Here is a 19,053-nt window from a genome sequence, read left to right as displayed (position 1 = left end):
TAACTTACAAAACTGGAACACTTTTGAAGGAAAAGGGAGACAATATTAACTATACTAGGAGAATCCTAGCAAAACAGAATGCAAACAGATGACATGAAGTTTCAAAGGTGGGGGTGTTTTTATCTATTCAGTGAGGTCAGGGAAGATGGGGAAGGTGGAATTCAAAATAGAGAGGACAGTATGTGCAAGAACATGGGTAAGATATGGCAGATACTTGGATGGCTTTAAGTATAAAAATATATAATGATATGCCTTGGAGAAAAAATCTTGAAAGTGAAGTATAGATTTTGAAGGGTCTGCATATAAAATCTTTGTTTTTAAGATTTTAAGAGGAATGATAATATTTGAACTCTAAGTTGAGAAGATTGTTTTGCCAGAAACGTGTAGAGAGGATGAAAAATAGAGATTGAATAAGACAAGAACACGGAGGAGGCAAGAAATAATGAACCTTAAATAGGGTAAGAATGCCAAGGAAAAATCATATGCAAATGATACCATGTGGAACTCGGAGTAGAATTCATAGATATGGCAAATGTCGAATGGGGCATGTGTGTCAAAGGAAGGAGAAGGCCAAGAACTTGGGAAGTTTTAATGGATAGGTAAACAAGATAATCTAGTACCATTAAATAGATTAGATAATTCAGGAGGAATTTTTAGGGGAGGGAAGGGATAGTTGTGAGTTTTAAATTTAGTAGATTGAATCTGGGAAGCTAAAAAAAATTCAAATCAATTTGTCTAGCAAGTGGGTGGAAATTGTGAATCTGAATTTCACAGCACATCATAGTCATAAAGCTAAAGCCATGGCTGTGAAAGAGGGTCCAGGAAAGAGTGTAGAAATAAAGGAAGTTAAGAACATGGTGGTGGTGGTGGTGGGGTCATGTAAACTCACAAGAATTAGTTTAACATGGTGAGGGAAAATCCTAAACTCTAATGTCTAGAAGTCAACATTTTATTGAAGACTATGAGCTAGGTACTTTATCAGCCTCTGGGGATGAAAGAGGTAGGAAAAAAATGAACACTCCTACCACCAAGGAGCTGCCTAGAACAAATATTAACGACAGAGTAATTATTAGTATTAAATACTATGAGAAAGTCCAGTAAGATAGGAAATAAAGATTCAATTTAGTGATGACTATATAATTTACCTTTCATGAAATAGCTCTAGTGAAGTGGTGAGGAGTGCAACTCAATTATAAAAAGGAAAGAATCAGGGTGTGGAAAAGAATAAAGGATTGTAAATTTTTCTTCCAAGAAATAGTGCAATTGAGAAGGAGAGAAGGAAAGAAAAGAAGGGAAAGAGAGGGAAGAAAGGGAGGAGAGGAAGGAAGAAGAGCAGTAGGAGGGGAGAGCCAGTGGCACACTGGGGTAACTAATTTGAGAGGGTGACTGAATGCATGAAATTGGGTTGAAGCTATGCCCATTCAAATACTTTCTTAAAAAAATTAAAATATGCAAACATTACAATCCACCTCAATAAGTAATACTTATTCCTATAGTGAGCTAGGTGTATTACTAGATTATCTATATCCTTATTTGTATTCTTCTTTTCCTCTACAAGTTGTTATTCTAATTTAGTCCTTGATTGTGGCAAAATCATGTAATATATTGCATATAATATTGTATTTTGATATTAAATAAATCCATATACATAAGAAAAATAAATTATCTACTGAGACAATTGGATGTTTCCAGCTTCTCTCTCTCTGACAATAAAAACAAAAGAGATTGATTCTTGGATTCAGATATTTATGGTTTAATATTCTTAAAAGTTTTACAAAAATCAAGGTTATCTTTTTTTTAAAAAGCCTTCTACAAATAAAAGTAAACTATATTGTTGGTTGGCTCACCCTTGTACGTTCTTTGACATATTCTAAAAGCCAACAACTCTTATCTGCAGTCTTCCTTTAAACTCTTGATAGATCTCCAAATTCCCCAGGAATCATTCTAGATTCAGAGTTCAACTTAACACAAAGGTACTCTATCCCTCTAGTCTACTTTTTATGACTTCAGGAAAATAAATATCTGTAATCATCTTAGTTACTCTGCTTCACAGCTCCTCTTTCATGTGTGGATTACAATTTGTAAGATTAATTCCTTGGTGGACAGGTGTACCTTGATTTTTGCATAAGAGAACAACCTGTTTGCTTTATTCCCAATATGACTTCCTAAAATTCAGATGACCTTTGATACACATTATATGTAATCTTCAGAAAGTTCTTGGTTTAGTACTAGATTACATGCAACTATTTGATATTCTCAGAAAGTGATTTCACAGTTTATCCTATGTACAAGGTAATTTATTAATATGCTAGTTATGAAAATATTAGTCCTTCCTCTTGCTTTCTTTCTGTGAGTGGGTTATTCAGTTCATGGCCATCCTTTACTATAATCCGATTTTTTTCTTTTTTAATTTTTTTTTTTTTTTTTTTTGAGACGGAGTCTCGCTGTGTCTCCCAGGCTGGAGTGCAGTGGCGCGACCTCGGCTCACTGCAAGCTCTGCCCCCTGGGTTCACGCCATTCTCCCGGCTCAGCCTCCCAAGTAGCTGGGACTACAGGCGCCCGCTATCACGCCCGGCTAATTTTTTTGTATTTTTAGTAGAGACGGGGTTTCACCGTGTTAGCCAGGATAGTCTCGATCTCCTGACCTCGTGATCCACCCGCCTCGGCCTCCCAAAGTGCTGGGATTACAGGCTTGAGCCACCGCGCCCGGCCTCTTTTTTAATTTTTTAAATGGAGATGGAGTCGTGCTGTGTTGCCCAGGCTGCAGCGTGCAATGGCATGATTTCAGCTTGCTGCAACCTCCACCTCCCTGGTTCAAGTGATTCTCCTACTTCAGCTTACTGAGTAGGTGAGATTACAGGCACCCGCCATCATGCCCAGCTAATATTTGTATTTTTTTGTGGAGACGGGGTTTCACTATGTTGGCCAGGCTGGTCTTGAACTCATGACCTCAGGTGATCTGCCTGCCTTGGCCTCCCACAGTGCTGAGATTATAGGCATGAGCCACCATGCGGGGTGGGGGGTGGGGGGGTGATTTCTTATATGGGATTTTGCCAAAGAGTTAATAGAAAAATTAATTCTGTGATTAAATTTGCCTAGACAACTATGATGTGTAACTTTAAAAAATAAATTATATTCATCTATTCAAAACGTAGTCTTTTATTTTTGTCAAGTCTTTGTAGAAACCTTAAATATCCTATGTTTACAGGCATTTGCCTGAAATATATTTGATGCAATGAAGTTTTCTTCTCCTTTATTTGATCACAGTTATAAGCATACAGTAACTAAACAGTTTCTCCAGTTGATGTGGCCAGTTTCATATACTTGCTAATTCAGGGAAATGCACTGAGGATTTTTCCCTAAATTAGTTTTCATTTTCTGTTTCATATGGATTAGAAAGACATAGATAGTAACGGGTACTGCTTATAAAGCATATCTTACATATTGGTCATAAATGTATGTAAATCATTCATTGAGTAAAACCACAATGTCTATGAACCATTTTTCTGTTCTCTTATTTATTGACAGTTTCTTTTAATTACAACACAATGAATTGATGGTAAATACAGAAGATGCAATAGTATAAAAAGCCATTTAACCCTTCCCTTGGTTAAGACACTTACAGCAGACAAAAACTGCCCCACCCCTAATCCCCTCCTTGAATGGAAACAAAATAAATATAAATTAATAAATACAAAAAAAATCACTGCACAGCCCTTAACTCTTTGATTGCCATGGCAAGAACCATGCTGATGATTCTAGCTTGTGACATTTGTGTGGTTAAAGGTTGCCGCAGCAGTCAAAGGGTTATAGCATTGTAAACATAAGTACTTTGTGGAAAAGTTCAGTCATGTTAATGGTCTATAGCAATGAGATTAATAGCATGACCCCTTGACCTTTAATGACGCAACATTATAAGGAGTTAAAAGAGATAGTAGCTTGGTGAGCTGTTACATAGACTAGTCAACCACTTTATTTAACAATGTGCTATGAGGCCTTGATTTACTAATAAAAGACAACTTGTGAATAATAAACACTGTTCAATGCACTGATCAATAAAATCAATGAAAAAATTAATTTAAGCACCACAAAATTTTGCCTGATTTTATCTGACAGTCATAATACACTTTAGCACCATTTATTTAGCCTTATATTTGCACACAAACAAGCTTTGTGTTTGTCAGTAGAAGCTATCTGAAAAAAATTATGCCAGATTTAAGATGGTGTAAATGTATAGAATCCTGTGTGGGAAAAACATCACTACAACTTGCACACCTTAAAACTCATTCAGCAAATAAATGTATTATTTATTTCTTTCCTTGCACACAGAACACTACATATTATCAAGAACTTAATGAAATAGTGTTGAGTGTAATGAGAACAATGCAGAAACTTAAATCTAGATTTTAATACTCTCTCCATAACTGAAAATATCATGGGGAATTAAAAGAAAGGTGAAGTATTGTCAGACAACCACAAGATAATGGCCTACATATTTAATTTCCTGGCATTTCTCTCTGCTTCACAGTTTAATGTTATTTAAATAAAGTCTGTATTAATTTTAATTTTTTACTTTCCCATAACCACAATATAGAAAGAAAAAATTAGTTTTGTAAGAAGCTATAAAATGTATATTGTTTACCCAAGAGACAACTTCCCTTTGCAATTACTTGCATCTCATTCTGACTCTGAATGATAAATGTCTGTGCAATTTTTTAAATATATGGTATTTATTTGACAAACTAAGTTTATGGGAGCTTTTTCTCTTCATCTATCTAGTAAATATATATATATGTGTGTGTATATATATATATCATATATACTATATATTCCCAAATCAATATTACCAGATAGCTTATATGGATGTCATAAATCTGCATTATCATACTGATCCGCCACTGGAATCAAGATAATGTTAATATAGGTATACACGTTTTAAAACATCTTAAAGATAGGTTACTATACTGATGAAGCAGGCAAGTTTCTCAAGGTCAATAATTGATTCTTTTAAAAAAGCATCAACCAACTATGAACTAATTAGATTTTATGTTTTTGTTTAAAAAGTTAAGTTCATTAAAAGTTATATTAGCGCAAAATTGAACTAGTAAACTCCATTTATTCCCTCCTATAATATAAAAACAAGATCTATTTGTTTAAAATTAGATACCTAAAAAAAATCTTTCAAAACTTTTAAGCCTGAAGCAAATTTTTATGGTCGAGTCTCTAAAACCCCTGAAAATAGAGGTCTGCAATAGAAATGCTGATACAGTCAAAACCAAGGCAGCAAAAAGTTGCCTCTGTAACACCCCTAATTCTTTTATTCTATCTCTCTAACATATATGTAATTTACACATACAGAGAAATAGACCAAAGGATGAAGGTTTTAGGCATTTATGTACCCATGATGTACCTTAAAGAGAACACTATACTGTGACTACTTCCTGTATAATTATTTAAGATATATTCTCCAAAAGCAAATTTCCTTAGCTATCTCATCAACAGACAATACCCTTCATACTCAGCATTTCACTTTTCTCAGGGGAATAGCTCTATAAAAAGTTAGAAGCCAATGAGAGAGGTTGGGATGTATGTGAACTTTACTGGGACTGTCTTTGCATGGAAGTTTTGAAGGAAAATACTGAGGAACAAAGATATTTCCTGGGTACCACCTCTGATGTACAATGCTGCTCAATACTGATTTTCACAAAGGGAATGGAAAACCAAATCTGTGTTTAAAAAAAAAAAAGACAATGTAGAAATAGAAAGAAATGCAAATATAGACAGAGACTGCATAAGACAACTCAGTAAGATGTATCTTTCCCAACCATCTGTATTTTTGGGTGACAAACAGAAGGCAAACAAATAATGATCTTAGAATTGGAGGAGCAGAAAAACCAGGCACACACACCCTTGCTTGGAAATTGTTTGTTTGGAAGTAATTAAGATAGTGATAATTTGTACTTATGAACATATAAAGGAATAATTGATTTCACATCAGCTATAAAAGAAGTAAATGCCAAAAAGACCTAAAAACCTAATTTTACTCAGGCAATGGTATACACTAAAGAGCTGTGAGAAGACAGCCAATAATGTGGCCTCTGTGATGGAATTTCAGTAATAGCAAAAATTATAACATTGATTTAAGGATAACTCTCATATTACTACCAAAATCATTCATTCAAGCAAAGTATATTTTATCTTAACAATTGGATTGTTAATATATAGAGGAAACAGGTTCAAACTGGCATTATGTAACAGCAAATGAAACATGCATCCTAGTGACTTTTCAAATAGACAGCTCATACCAGGCTTTATTCATTCATATCTTGGCCAGACAGGCCAATGTAGCGACATACATTCATATAAAAGGTGGCAAGTACAAGCAGCACCATATCCTATCCTAGGAAAATGCATCCTACCATGCAGTCACATCTCACCAAAGCTTCATCATATATAAAGCATGTATAAAAAGGCCTGTGGCAAAAAGTATTCTGCCTGGGATCCAGTTTACCCACAGACCAAATACAAAAGAAATGTCTGTATTGTGACTGATATTTTTTTTTCATGGATAAAAACAAGTGGAAAAAATTCCCAAGAAACATCTCTATAAGCCAAGAAGTTTATCATTTTATTCTTGTTCACCATTCTTTTCTTCCAGTTTTTCTCTGTGAAATAAAGGTTAATGACATCTTGCTCTGAAGCTAAGTGACCTAACGTATATTTTCATATTTATATTTAATTGATTTTTATCCCTTTTTAAGGGCATATAAATTCAGCTCTACAGAAGAGCACATGGCAACGTTATATGAATCTGTACAACATTCTAGTTTATGATGTCTTTTCCTATACTGTTCAATGTGCCACGTAATGTGAGGATACGCTGAGTGCAGATTTGAATATTATCCCCAGTCCAATGATGTATAAAATAAATTCTAAGACACACTCATCTTTAAGTTGAAAAGGCATAGAATCCTCAGAAATCTCTATAAATAAATGTCTTTCATACATAACTTTTAATACTTACTCTGCACTGACCATGAGTTCTGGGTTATGCCCTTATTCTCCTTAGAAAGCATTAGTTATGAATGCCTGTGAAGTCTCTGTTATAACACTAAGCTTCGGTGATCTTATATCCTTACTTAGTATAAACAATTAACATTGTTCTAATAAATGATGCATGTCACGTCCAGTTGTAAGCTCATAATTGTGTTTAAAAATTGAAGACTGCTACGTACTTCTGCATTCTACTCAAAAATTGACAGGAATTTTACAATATCATGTGTTTTTCCCTTAATTTCTGTCTAATCACTGTTCATTCTTAGGCTTTCTATACTATTGGTTTAACTTTCAAAGTGGACATGTATAAAATATTGAAACACATATTTGTAATTGGATGTTATTAATCTTACCTGAAACATTTCAGAATTGTGTCAAAATCACACCAATGGAAAAAATGGAAAATGATTTCAGAAGTACATGAAAGACAAAGGTCACAATTAGATGAGATTAGAACACTAAGGCAACTTCTTTGCTACTATGCCAAGTGTTTTAGGTTACATGATTATTGAGGTAAATTTCTATATCAGGGAAATGGCTTGTCTCAGGGGATTCTAACATTATATATCTTTCCAACTGAGGTTACTGAACACCTACCTCTTACATTTTTAGCCTGTAAGGCAATGCATGAGTATCAGATGTCTTTAAGCATGGTAACATCTAATAACCACTGGCTAAATATTACATTGATATATCACATAATCATCACTAGTGTGAAGAGCTTGAAGTGGCATTTCTTTCTCCACTATTTTATGATTGCTAAAGTAAAATTTCCAGTTGTATTATCAAGGAGTGCTATAGTTTGTCTTTATATCTAACAAAAGACTCATTTTTCCTCCTCCTCCATTTCCATTATATTTATTAAATATAATAATTAGCTTTCATATTTATGGTGTGGTGCTATTCCTGGTTGCTGCTTTCTTTAATACATAAAATTCTAATTTTTAAGACATAACTGTTAAAAATTTTCTGATATAGTTATGATTCCCTCCTAGGCAACGTGGAACCTGTGACTTAGCTACATATGCTCTGGCACCTATTTCCCATGGTCACAATATATCAACATCATGAAAGTACATGAAATCCAGCCGAATGATTAGATCCTCTTATACGATTGACTTGACACATTTTGTGATATTACATATTGGCTGAGATTGCTGTAATAGGTCATCTGAAATGTACATTTTTGGTTTATATAGCATATTCTATTTGACATCTGTGATACTTTGGAATATGCCCTTGAAAGCATCAGAAATAAAATAAGCTCTTTACTGTGTTTGCTTAAAAAGATCTTACCACCATCCAGAAGATTGTTTCAGTATATGCTACAATCTCACAGACTCAATACTATCAGTAAACCCCTTTATTAGTTTCTGGAAATGATTCCAAAAACTTAAAAATATATATATATTTTCATGACTCAGTTTAATTCAGTCTGTTTGCTTATAGCATCCATTCCTCTTCAGATAGCACTTTGAGTTTAGTTAATGTGGACACACTATTTATTCCACTGTAAGATCCACAAAGTGTGGGTGTGTATGTGTACCACACTAGAGATATTAGCATAATATGTAGAACTTGCAAATATGACTACCCCTACAATCCAGTTTATACACCATCATCTATGTACTGGAACTAGCAGTGAAGTTTGGACAATGTTCTTATCCACCACATTGTGTTTTTTAATGACCCACAGAGAGGGAATGAAAATAGGTACATAGTATATGAAATGGCCAAATTATGTGTTAATAAAAAATGATTATGAGTAATTATTAAATGTAACACTTGCTTTTTTCAGTAAACCAGTCTGTATCCTTTATTACTTAGTAATTATTTTTGGTAATCATTACTTAGTAATTTATCACATCGATTCAGAAAAGCCTTGCCCTCTGATTTATAACAGAAGTTGTCTTTGCTAGTATCACATAATGTTGTCTGATTTAGCTCTATAACCTTTGTAATCAGAAAGAGCATCTGTATTCACCTGCTCTGACTGCCATGTCAACAGATACTGTTCGGAAGTGAGTCAGTAAATTCACAACCTTATCTACAATTCTGATGCGGAATTACTGCTTTACAGGAAATTCAAACTGATCAGCTATTTTAATACTTCATTGCATTTGTTTAATAATACACAGAACAACAATATTTTACTAAAATTCTTAACTATATGGTCATTTTATGTGAAGAACATTGCCTTGTTTACATTTGTGTTTATATTAGATAAAGTAGTGATAAATGAAGCAGAACAATTAGTTTTGCAGGCATGAATGTGTTTTCATTTCAATTTGGGAAATGGTATGTCTGAGCTTTTCATGTTTTTAGTGATATTTGATGCCTCGCATATCTCTACTAATACTGAACTGACACCTTATGTTATTGACCCATGGAAATTTATTCCACATTGGTTTTGAATCACTATTCTTATGTGTTAGATCAATTACTTTCCCTATCGCTGTTCCATTTGGATTGAGACTTTTTTCCCAAACCCCAAGTAGAAGAGGAGTCAGGAACCATACCCACAAAGTAGCTGGTGTACAATAAACAAATGGTATCCCAGTGTTTGTGATTACATTGTCCTTATTTTCTTATCTCTTGTAATAGTACAGCCTGATAACTGAAATGTTCTAGTCAAAAGAGTAGCCTTATATGCCTTTGCTTATCACATAACTCTTGTGTCATATTAAAGTAAATATGACCCAACCCTTATTCATGACATTTGCCAGAATTCAAGCATAATGATAGACTCCTTCCTTCTTAATGCTATGATTATTTTCTAGCCCTTTATACTTATAGTCTTATGACGAATCAGGATATTGTGATGAATGAGTAAAGAGGCAACAGATTGCTTATTCAGTTTCTTTCTCATTTTAGAGGAAAAAAATCAATTTTCAATGCAGGGTGATGGAGTTCCTCAATGATTTGCACATGTCCCAAAATGACACAGTTCCTCATTTCTATCTTTAGCAAAATATAGTTTCCAGTTATTTTTTTCTTGATATCAAGGCCCTAAAAGGATTAAACCCTCCTACAAGCAAACACTGTAAAAACGAGCTTATGTATATAGTCCTCCATGCTTAGCAGCAGTGACTAACTCTTTATAATATCAGCATCATCTAGAATGGAAGCACTGAAGTAAAGCTACAGGGCTGACTCTGGTTCTCATTTCTTGCTTTCTTGGCCCTTGCGTACATAATCTCCAATATCCTCTTAAAATATCATCTGCATTGTATGATATTTAACTGTAAAGCCATTCTTCTTTTCTTACTGTTCTTTTTTCTTAGCCTCACAGTATATATGCTCAGGTTGTAAGAAATAACAATCTGCAAGGCTTTGCAGCATGCCACCTACAATTATAAAATATTTTCCCCAACCAAATCATAAACATGTAGTTTAACCAAAAGGCATTCTGATTTTCATGCTATGTTGAGTATAAATATAAATTCAAGGCAGCCAAACTATCCATTTCGAAATAAGAATGTATACCTACACTCATTAAAAATCATCTGGAAATGTGTATTATTAGCAAATGAGTAAGAAATTTTTACTAGTATAAAATTCCTGCTTTATATAAAAGCCACACTGGCCATTCAAGTATTTGAGGTTTTTTTTTTTTCCCTATAGTTTTTTGTAATTTGTACTAAAATGATGAATTTAGACTTGAAATTATATTATAATGAAATTAAAATTCACTTCTACCTATAGGGCATTTTCAGAGTGTGCATGTAAAGAGCAAAGTGTCCATCTGCAGATCGGCCATCATCACTCTCTCCACTCTAAGGAAACAGCTCATGCTCACTAGATTTTAGAGAACAACTAATTCAATGGAGAAGCAACACCAGATTTCCTTCAGTTTGTGCCAGTTTGCAAGTTAAAGGTCAAAGGGCAAAGACATAGAACAGGACTCTTCAAGGAAAATTTTCACAGAAGACAATGTTTAAGTTGTTGTTAATGACAGTCAATAGATCAATAATCAAGTTCAAGGCAAGCTGTTCATTGTTTCAAAAGCTAATCCCCTCAAAGCTGGCTTTCACACAAAGCCAATGTCTGACTCATGGGGTGCATTCATTCTGACCATCTCTAATAAGTTCACAGCCCAGTGGCTGTAAAGCCTTTCACTGCAAGAAGCAGCTCCTAAAAATCAATAAAGAGGTCTGTCAGTTGCTGACTTTTCTCTAGGAAAAAAATATTGATACAAACCTGCTCTGCAGGTCACATGAAAATGACAATACTGCTGTTAGGACAAATTACACTCAACAATGAAATGCTTTGGTGGTCTCTTGGCTCTGTCAGTGATCAAATGGACGGCTAAATGCCAGAAGCCACACTAACCCTTTGAGAACTATGGTGGACATGCAATAGGTAATGCACTGGAGCATATTCATGCAACTTCAGAGTCATCGTTTTAATTCATTTTTAAAATGGCAATGCTAACTGCATATACCAAGGCAAATTGAATTTTCATGCAATGGATTTTCAAACAGAAATTCAGTATGCCTGAAACAAAAAAAGAGAAGATGTAGGCTGTTATCAGTTTTTCAAATAAAATTTCAGTCTTACGAGATTCTTAATAAAATACCTTTTTTATTTGCCAGAAAAATTTTGGCAAGTAACATCACTTCTGTTTGTTATAAACACATTTATGTAGTCTTGTAAATCATTTAAAAATTACATGACATTATAGGACATAATGTTTTAAAAACCTGATCTTCTTGAACCTGTGACTGTTTTTACCATTGCCCAGTTCTGTAACTTATCAGATCACAAGACCAACAATCCTAAGACTCTGAAAGCTGGTGTGATAGTTCTCAAAGGGTTACACGGGTATATTACTAGTGTCACAAATCCTTGTAAAATAACTGTCACTGTAATCCACTTCAGAGATATACTGCTTCTTGCTCTGCTTTGTAATGAATATTCCTGACAGACTCATGGAAGGCCTGGGGCAATGGCCTAATACAACTTGGGAAGATTATCACAATGATGGAGGAGTAAGGTGGAAAGAAGGGGTTTAGAAATACTTCAAAAACAATTAAAAGGTCGTGTTTGAAAATAGCTATGAATATAAATGCGATGAAACATTGAGGACATAGCTGAGAACAGCTGTATAAAATGAAAAATGGATGTATTATTAAGGCTGTTACTATATTGCAGATATTTTGGCCCCTTGGTTGTTGGAAAATGGCTGTCCCAACAGTCTAACGTCCTGCATGTGTATTCCAAATCTCCCACCTGACAAAATGGTGCGTAGGAGACTATCCAAAGCAGTCAGAGAGCTATCTTCTTTGGAGACAAAGCTGTTTTGGGTCTTCACACTTTCCTGGAAGTTCAATTGTGGGTTTTTTGTTTAAACTCTTTTTTCCCTTTGTTTTAAAGCAAAAGAGAGAGAGAAAAAAAGAAAACATAAAGAAAAAAAAAAAAGAAGGAAAAATCGTGGGTTTTCTGATTTGCTTTTTTTTTTTTTTTTCTCCCCCCAGAAATGGGCTCAGACTTCAGAAGGAAAATAACATTAGAAACTTTTAAGAAGAATCTTTTCTTCTTTTTCTCCTCTTCTTTAGTTAATCCTGAAATTTTACTGGGCATTGAGCGTGCAGAGGAAAGGCCTAGAACTGAATGACAAAGAAAGACAAAGGACTGAAGAACAGCAGATACTGTGCATCATGGAAGCTTCCCCATGAGTGCATTTCCACTCATGTGCAGGACCAGCAACCCTCTGGGTTTGAAAGGTCAGCCCCGAATCAGGCTGCCACAAGCCTGCTCCTAGCTAGGAAACAGCATAACAGCTCTTGTCTTGAATCTCAAGTTACCACAAACTCCTGCAAAAGAAAGAAAGAAGAAAAAATCCCTACATCACACCCACTCTTGCATAGAGCGTTTACAGTACAGTATGTGGCGGGGTGTTCCTTTCCTCTTGAACTGGAACACAGTGTAAACCAATACAAGGAGGCATAAGGCCAAGATGCAGGGAATGACAATAGCTATGGCTTTCACAGTGCTGGCTGTGTTGTCCAGTTTGATGACAATGTCTACATCATCTGGTGGGCTGTGTCCTTCTTTAACTCTGTCTGTTGGTCCATCACAGCCCATAAAATCCTTGAGGATGGATCTTGGATATCCAGGTTCTACCTTGAGTATCTGGTTGTTGAATTTCCAATACTCCTTTCCTTTGTAGAAATACGTAAAGCCTAGGGGGAAAAACATACACACACACAGGTACCACTTATTTGTGACAGTGTATATGTAGAGAAATGTTATTAAAATAGGCTATGTCTTAAGAGATGTATTTTAAGGCCCTTCAGTTTTCATAGGAAGAAAACACTATTTTCAGCTCAGCTGTCTGTTAAGATGGCTATGGCTGCTGTGCTCCAGGAATGATGCCATCTAATGCCTATGGAAAGCTCAGTCCAGAGAGAGAAATATCATTTACAGAGGACTGTTCAAAGACCATGCTATGCAATCTACTCCTAGTCCAAGCTAGAAAAGAGAACCTTATCTTTTTGCTCGCTTATAGGACTGCTGTTACAAAATTACATATTAGTGTGATAATATCAACCTATATTGAAAGATGCTGAAACAGCCTTATAAACTGAAACACTGTTTACTCTCAGGCTGTTACTGGGAACATTGTTCAATGTATGATAAAGAAGCTTCTCTATGAAACACCTCAAGGGAAATTTCTAATCATCTTAGTATCAGGAATCTGTGCTCCTTCTAAACAACAGGTTTCCTGTTGTAATTTGGATGAGAAATCATAATAAAATATAAATCATAAAACTGGAGGGGCTTTCATTTGTCTGCAAAGAATCTCAACATGTAAAGACGTATTCATAGCATTTGGTACTCTAACCTCATTTCTGGCTCTAGGTCATAAACATTTTGTTCCTTCTCCTTTTGTCCTCTTTATTTTACTTTATTAAAAGTATGTTTAATTTGTGTCACCTAGCTATATTTTATAGAAGTACCAAAGCCATTATTCACTATTTTAAGAATAAAATAGAACATAAATCTACAATTCCATTTTTAATACTTCCTAGTACCTTATATTTCACGGGGAGGAGGTGGGATGTGGGAGGCTCAAGTAACATGCAATTTATTTTCTAAAACATTATGAATGCATACAATACACTTTGTAAGCTCCTGATGATTAAACTACAAATAGGGACATTTTTCCTAGGTCTGTTCTCCAAATTTTATCCTTTTGTTGGGCACATATCCATTTTTTTTCTTTCTGTCCACAGCTCATTCATGTCAAGTTTCTGTGTGACTATAATACTTTGACTTAATTTGTCCTTTGAGATAAAACTTAAAAAAATCAAGAAGAAATGTTTTAACGCTATAATTACTTAAAACTATATTTTAGGAGTTATCTATTTTTGATAGAAAGCATAATTCATAGTTTGTAATCATTAATGAAGGTAATATTTTTTCCTGTTTTATTGAGGACTTATTATGGAAGAAGCATTGTGTTAAAGTTTAGTAGATGACCTGTCTTTTAATCCTCACAAATACTCTATCAGGTAGAATTAACTATCCTTTCTTTTAAGCCCACGATATTGAGGATCAGAGACAAAATAACATGCTCATGTTCTGGTGAACACAAGATTTAAATCTTGATCTAGATCTAGAGCCTGGATACTTAATAATTTTTTAAGACTGGGTCCCTTTAGATATCTACTGTCTTTTTCATTTGAGACTGAGTTTCGCTCTTGCTGCCCAGGGTGGAGCGCAATGTCCCGATCTCGGCTCACGGCAACCTCTGCCTCCCGGGTTCAAGCGATTCTCCTGCTTCAGCCTCTTGAGTAGCTGGGATTACAGGCATACGCCATCAGGCCTGGTTAATTTTGTATTTTTAGTAGAGATAGGGTTTCTCCATGTTAGTCAGGCTGATCTCAAACTCCTGACCTTAGAGATCTCCTGTCTTTTATCAAATACTTGTAGTTTAAACGTCCAAGGGTGTGAGAGGTATCATTTTTGAATGAAGAACTCTGACATCTCTCAAGAAATTTTAGATAGGGCAGATGATCACTTCAGGGCACTTTATTCTGGAAATCATTCTGTTCAATGCCATAAACACCTACTGCTGCTTTTAGTTTCGTAGGACAGTTTTGCAATGAGGGCAACTTGCCAAGTGAAAACAGGTGTATGTAGATTAGAGTTGTTCTGCTGAGAGTTGGTATTTGATCACATTAATGAAATTCAATATAATTACTCAACAGGCTTGGATGAAGAAAGGGGCCTGCCATTGTAACATTGAGGGCCTGCCAAATAACAGTACATTAGACAATCATAGTTAAATAATGGCATTCATCTAGAATTAAACAGACCTTCAAAACAGGTGAATGCACTTCTTATATAAACTGGAAACCAACAGCCGGAAGTGTCCTCATCTTCAATTTTTAGCTAAAGCTAATTACTATGGAGCTACTGGGCATTACACAAAAGTTAAGAAGTTTCTATTTACATACTATACAGTTCTGTAGGCCAAATTTTATAGTAACACACTCCACATATAGGAGTAGAATTGTAGTTATTGAATATATTTGGTACACATAAAAAGTCTAGGTTTGTTGTAGAGGCTCATGCCTGTAATCTCAGCACTCTGGGAGGCCGAGGCAAGAGGATTGCTTGAGCCCAGGAGTTCAACACCAGGCTGGGCATCATACAGGAGTTACAGACCAGCCTGGGTAGCATAGTTAGATGAGACCCTGTCTCAGAAGAAAAAAAAAAATGTCTAGTTACTAGGAGATAGTGTAAGCATTTGAAAGGAAGTAGCCTAAAATCTTAGTAATAGAAGTATGTCAAACCTTGACCCTGCAAAATTCATCTTGTTCAATAATTTAGGGTTTTTTCATTTATGAAAGTCAGTTGGTTGAATAAATATTTAGGTATTTGTATTTTTTTTTCTTTTAAAAGCAGCTTTGACATGTATTTTTGTATACATGCTTATGAAGAACAACTTCTGGTGAATTCTTAACTAAATTTTCATTGTTTTGAGAAATTCTGGAAAATAAATTAATGAGGCTATGTTTTATTTGATGATCCTTTTATGTTTGACTGAACCTTACTGGACTTTTCTATTGTTTGATCCTAAAAGTGTAATGAGAGATAATTCTCCACAGCTGGTACTACTATATAGCTTAGGAGATGCACCCTGAGAGGAGGGTCTCTGTGTTCTATTTCTTACTCTTACATGCTCATTAGTAAGAAGTCGCTATTTAATACATGTGGAAGAATAAACTGATGTGCTCATCTTTCACATGTTTTCATTTCTTTGTCCTTTTTAAGTGTATAGCTTCGAAAGTTTTGAGGCACATTATTAATGTGATTTTACTACCTCCGACGTGACTTTATAGTGACTTCCTTTACTCTCTTATTCCTTTCCCTTTTATCTCAGAGAGTTATGTTTTAATCTTAGTCTCACTGTACTATGGATTTCTGCTTCTGTCACATACAAGTAATATCTTAACTTGGTCTTTCAATTTTCTGAGCCAATAGAATACAAACAAATTATTTTTCTCAGCCAGTACTATGATCAGGACTTCAAGGTTCTTTTTGACTTTGCCTCTGCCTAGTGTTCCACTTCTGGGACACCATCACACAGAATGTAGTGGTATATCATTATACATACAGCAATGCTCAAAAAACAGTACATGTACTTTGATTTTTCTGATTGGTATTAATTTATCCTGGTTCTAAGTTCTTTCAAGTTTATACTAGCATAGAGTTTTCTTTTTCTTCCTTTTTTTTTTTTTTTTTCTGAGAAAGAGTCTGGCTCTGTTGCCCAGCCTGGAGTGCAGTGGCATGATCACAGCTCACTGAAACCTCCTTTTCCTGGTTTCAAGTAATCTTCCTGCCTCAGGCTCCTGAGTAGCTGGGACTACAGGTGCATGCCACCATGTCTGGATAATTTTCATATTTTTAATAGAGATGGGGGTGTCACCATTTTGGCCAGGCTGGTTTCAAACTCCTGACCTCAGGGAATCTACCCACCTCAGCCTCCCAGGCGTGAGCTCCCATCCTCTGCCAGTGTAGAGTTTTCTTAATCTTGCAATAGGCTTATGGTCAATCACAGTTTTCAGTGCTAGTGTGATTTTTTCACTCTCCCCTGACTCTTTCATTACCTTTGCTTTCTCTTCCTTGCCTCTAGATGCACTTAAGTTTGTCTTGCAAAAGATGCCTATTTTTGCTTATGCTGAACATACGTCACAGACTTTTCATGTTATTGAGGACATATATAATATACTATTTTCTTATGCTTCATATCGAAAATAATTTGATGAGGTAAATTTTTTTCTCTGTATTTCAGAATGTCATTTTCCTTTCCTTTGTTCTGAAATATTGCACATAAATTCAATTTCAAATTATTATTATGATTTATTCGTATTTACTAATCCCTGGATGAGAAGAGATATGTTTACATTTCATATATGCCAACAGATAGGGGAGTACTGATTATCCATGGCTTAGCTAACTTTCCACTCGGGATCTAGCTGAATGTGAAATCCTGGGATAGCAAGTAAAGAGGCAGCTCTTGGATTTTTTTCTTGTTATTATGCCATCATATATCCACTCTATTCTCACTATATTGAGCTGGAATCTTCCTTCCTTGCTGACACTCTAAGTCAAAGAATACATAAAAAATGATAATTCTCAACATGCATTATTACCAGATATAATACCTCGAGTGGCACCTCTATCTTCCTTGTGACCGGTTCTGTCCCATGTATTTTTATTATCTTTACAGGAATTTTAATAGAAATACAGGTGAGATTACTTCCAAGGTATACACAACTTCCATATTAAACTATTACTCATCTTTTTTCTAATGACTTTTTTACAAACTAAAATAAGTGGAGGTTAAAAAATGTCTACAGCATAATATTACATGTAAATCTAGGAAAAAAAGTTCATATAAATAGAAATACAGTATTACATAGCTCCAGTATAGCACTTTCCAATGGCTTAATTTAGCACAGTGAAAAAGCCTAATGTGTTACTAAGATAGCAAACTTATGAAATGTAGAAAGCACATGTTGCATACCATTTTCTTTGTGTACAAATGCTCCCTGAGGAGATTCAGGGATCCCTTTCCAGACTGTGATTGGCTTGGGATAGCCAGGGTCCATTGTTTTCATTTCTTCACTATATCTCCAATATCTACAAAGGATAAAAACAACAACAACCACCACCACAATAACACACATATAAGGGAAAGATTATGCATACAAACAATAATAGCTAACATTTATTAGACCTTTGCTGTGCGCTTGACTTTGTTACCTGTGCACCTGCTAATGATTTACAGAACTCCAACTGGCAAGCTCTGATTTAAATAACTGAAAATACAATTGGCATAAGGCATTTATTCTGTTTCTTCTCCTGCATATATTAAAAATGGGCATCTTATTGTCCATATCCTGCCTGTGTTAAAAATAAGTTCTTATTCAGTATGCTAAAGTGAATAAAAAGTGCTAGCTAAGTATATTTATAGTTCATAAGGACATCACCAACCTGCATATATATATCAGAGGTTTTCATGAGTTTTTAAAATCTTTCTTAGGAAGCAGAACATTTTTTTTTTGAAATAATCTTAAGTAGAATCTTGATTTATTTCTTCATTCAGTACATATTTAGTGAATATATATTATGTTGCTGGCATTATTGTAGGGCTAGAGATACAACCTTGAACAACACCGATATGCTGTGGTTCTCACCGATCTCACATTATAGGATATGTGAGGATATGAGCAATAAACTAATTTATCAATAAATATATACTATGATAGGAGGTGATAACACCTATGAAAAAAGCAAAGCAGATAGAGTTATCTAGGAATATCAGAAGCCACGTTAAATTGGTGGACTGAGAGGTCCTATCTGATAAGTTGACATCTGAGCACAGAAAAGTGAGGAGCAATACATGTAGTTTTTGGGAGAAGAACATTCCAGGCAGAGAAACTAGGAGTTGAAAATTCCTGTGGCAGGCACATGCTGGAA

At 35.0% G+C, this 19,053-nt stretch overlaps 1 protein-coding gene across 1 annotated transcript in view; it reads right to left on the bottom strand.

The window, feature by feature from the left end:
• Positions 1-3,499: 3,499 nt before the first annotated feature.
• LOC105497291 (matrix metallopeptidase 16) overlaps positions 3,500-19,053 on the bottom strand; it is a 295,458-nt gene continuing 279,904 nt past the window's right edge. The window contains exons 9-10 of the mRNA XM_011768303.3: positions 18,098-18,213; positions 3,500-13,241 (exon numbers count right to left, since the gene is read on the bottom strand). Coding sequence (XP_011766605.1) covers positions 12,907-13,241; positions 18,098-18,213 — 451 coding nt within the window. The 3' untranslated portion in view covers positions 3,500-12,906. The remainder of the gene's footprint in view (positions 13,242-18,097; positions 18,214-19,053) is intronic.

This window comes from Macaca nemestrina, chromosome 8 (assembly GCF_043159975.1).
Source record: "Macaca nemestrina isolate mMacNem1 chromosome 8, mMacNem.hap1, whole genome shotgun sequence".
Taxonomy (NCBI): domain Eukaryota; kingdom Metazoa; phylum Chordata; class Mammalia; order Primates; family Cercopithecidae; genus Macaca; species Macaca nemestrina.
Note: the sequence above shows the minus strand (reverse complement) of the source record. Positions and strands in the feature narration are given on the sequence as shown.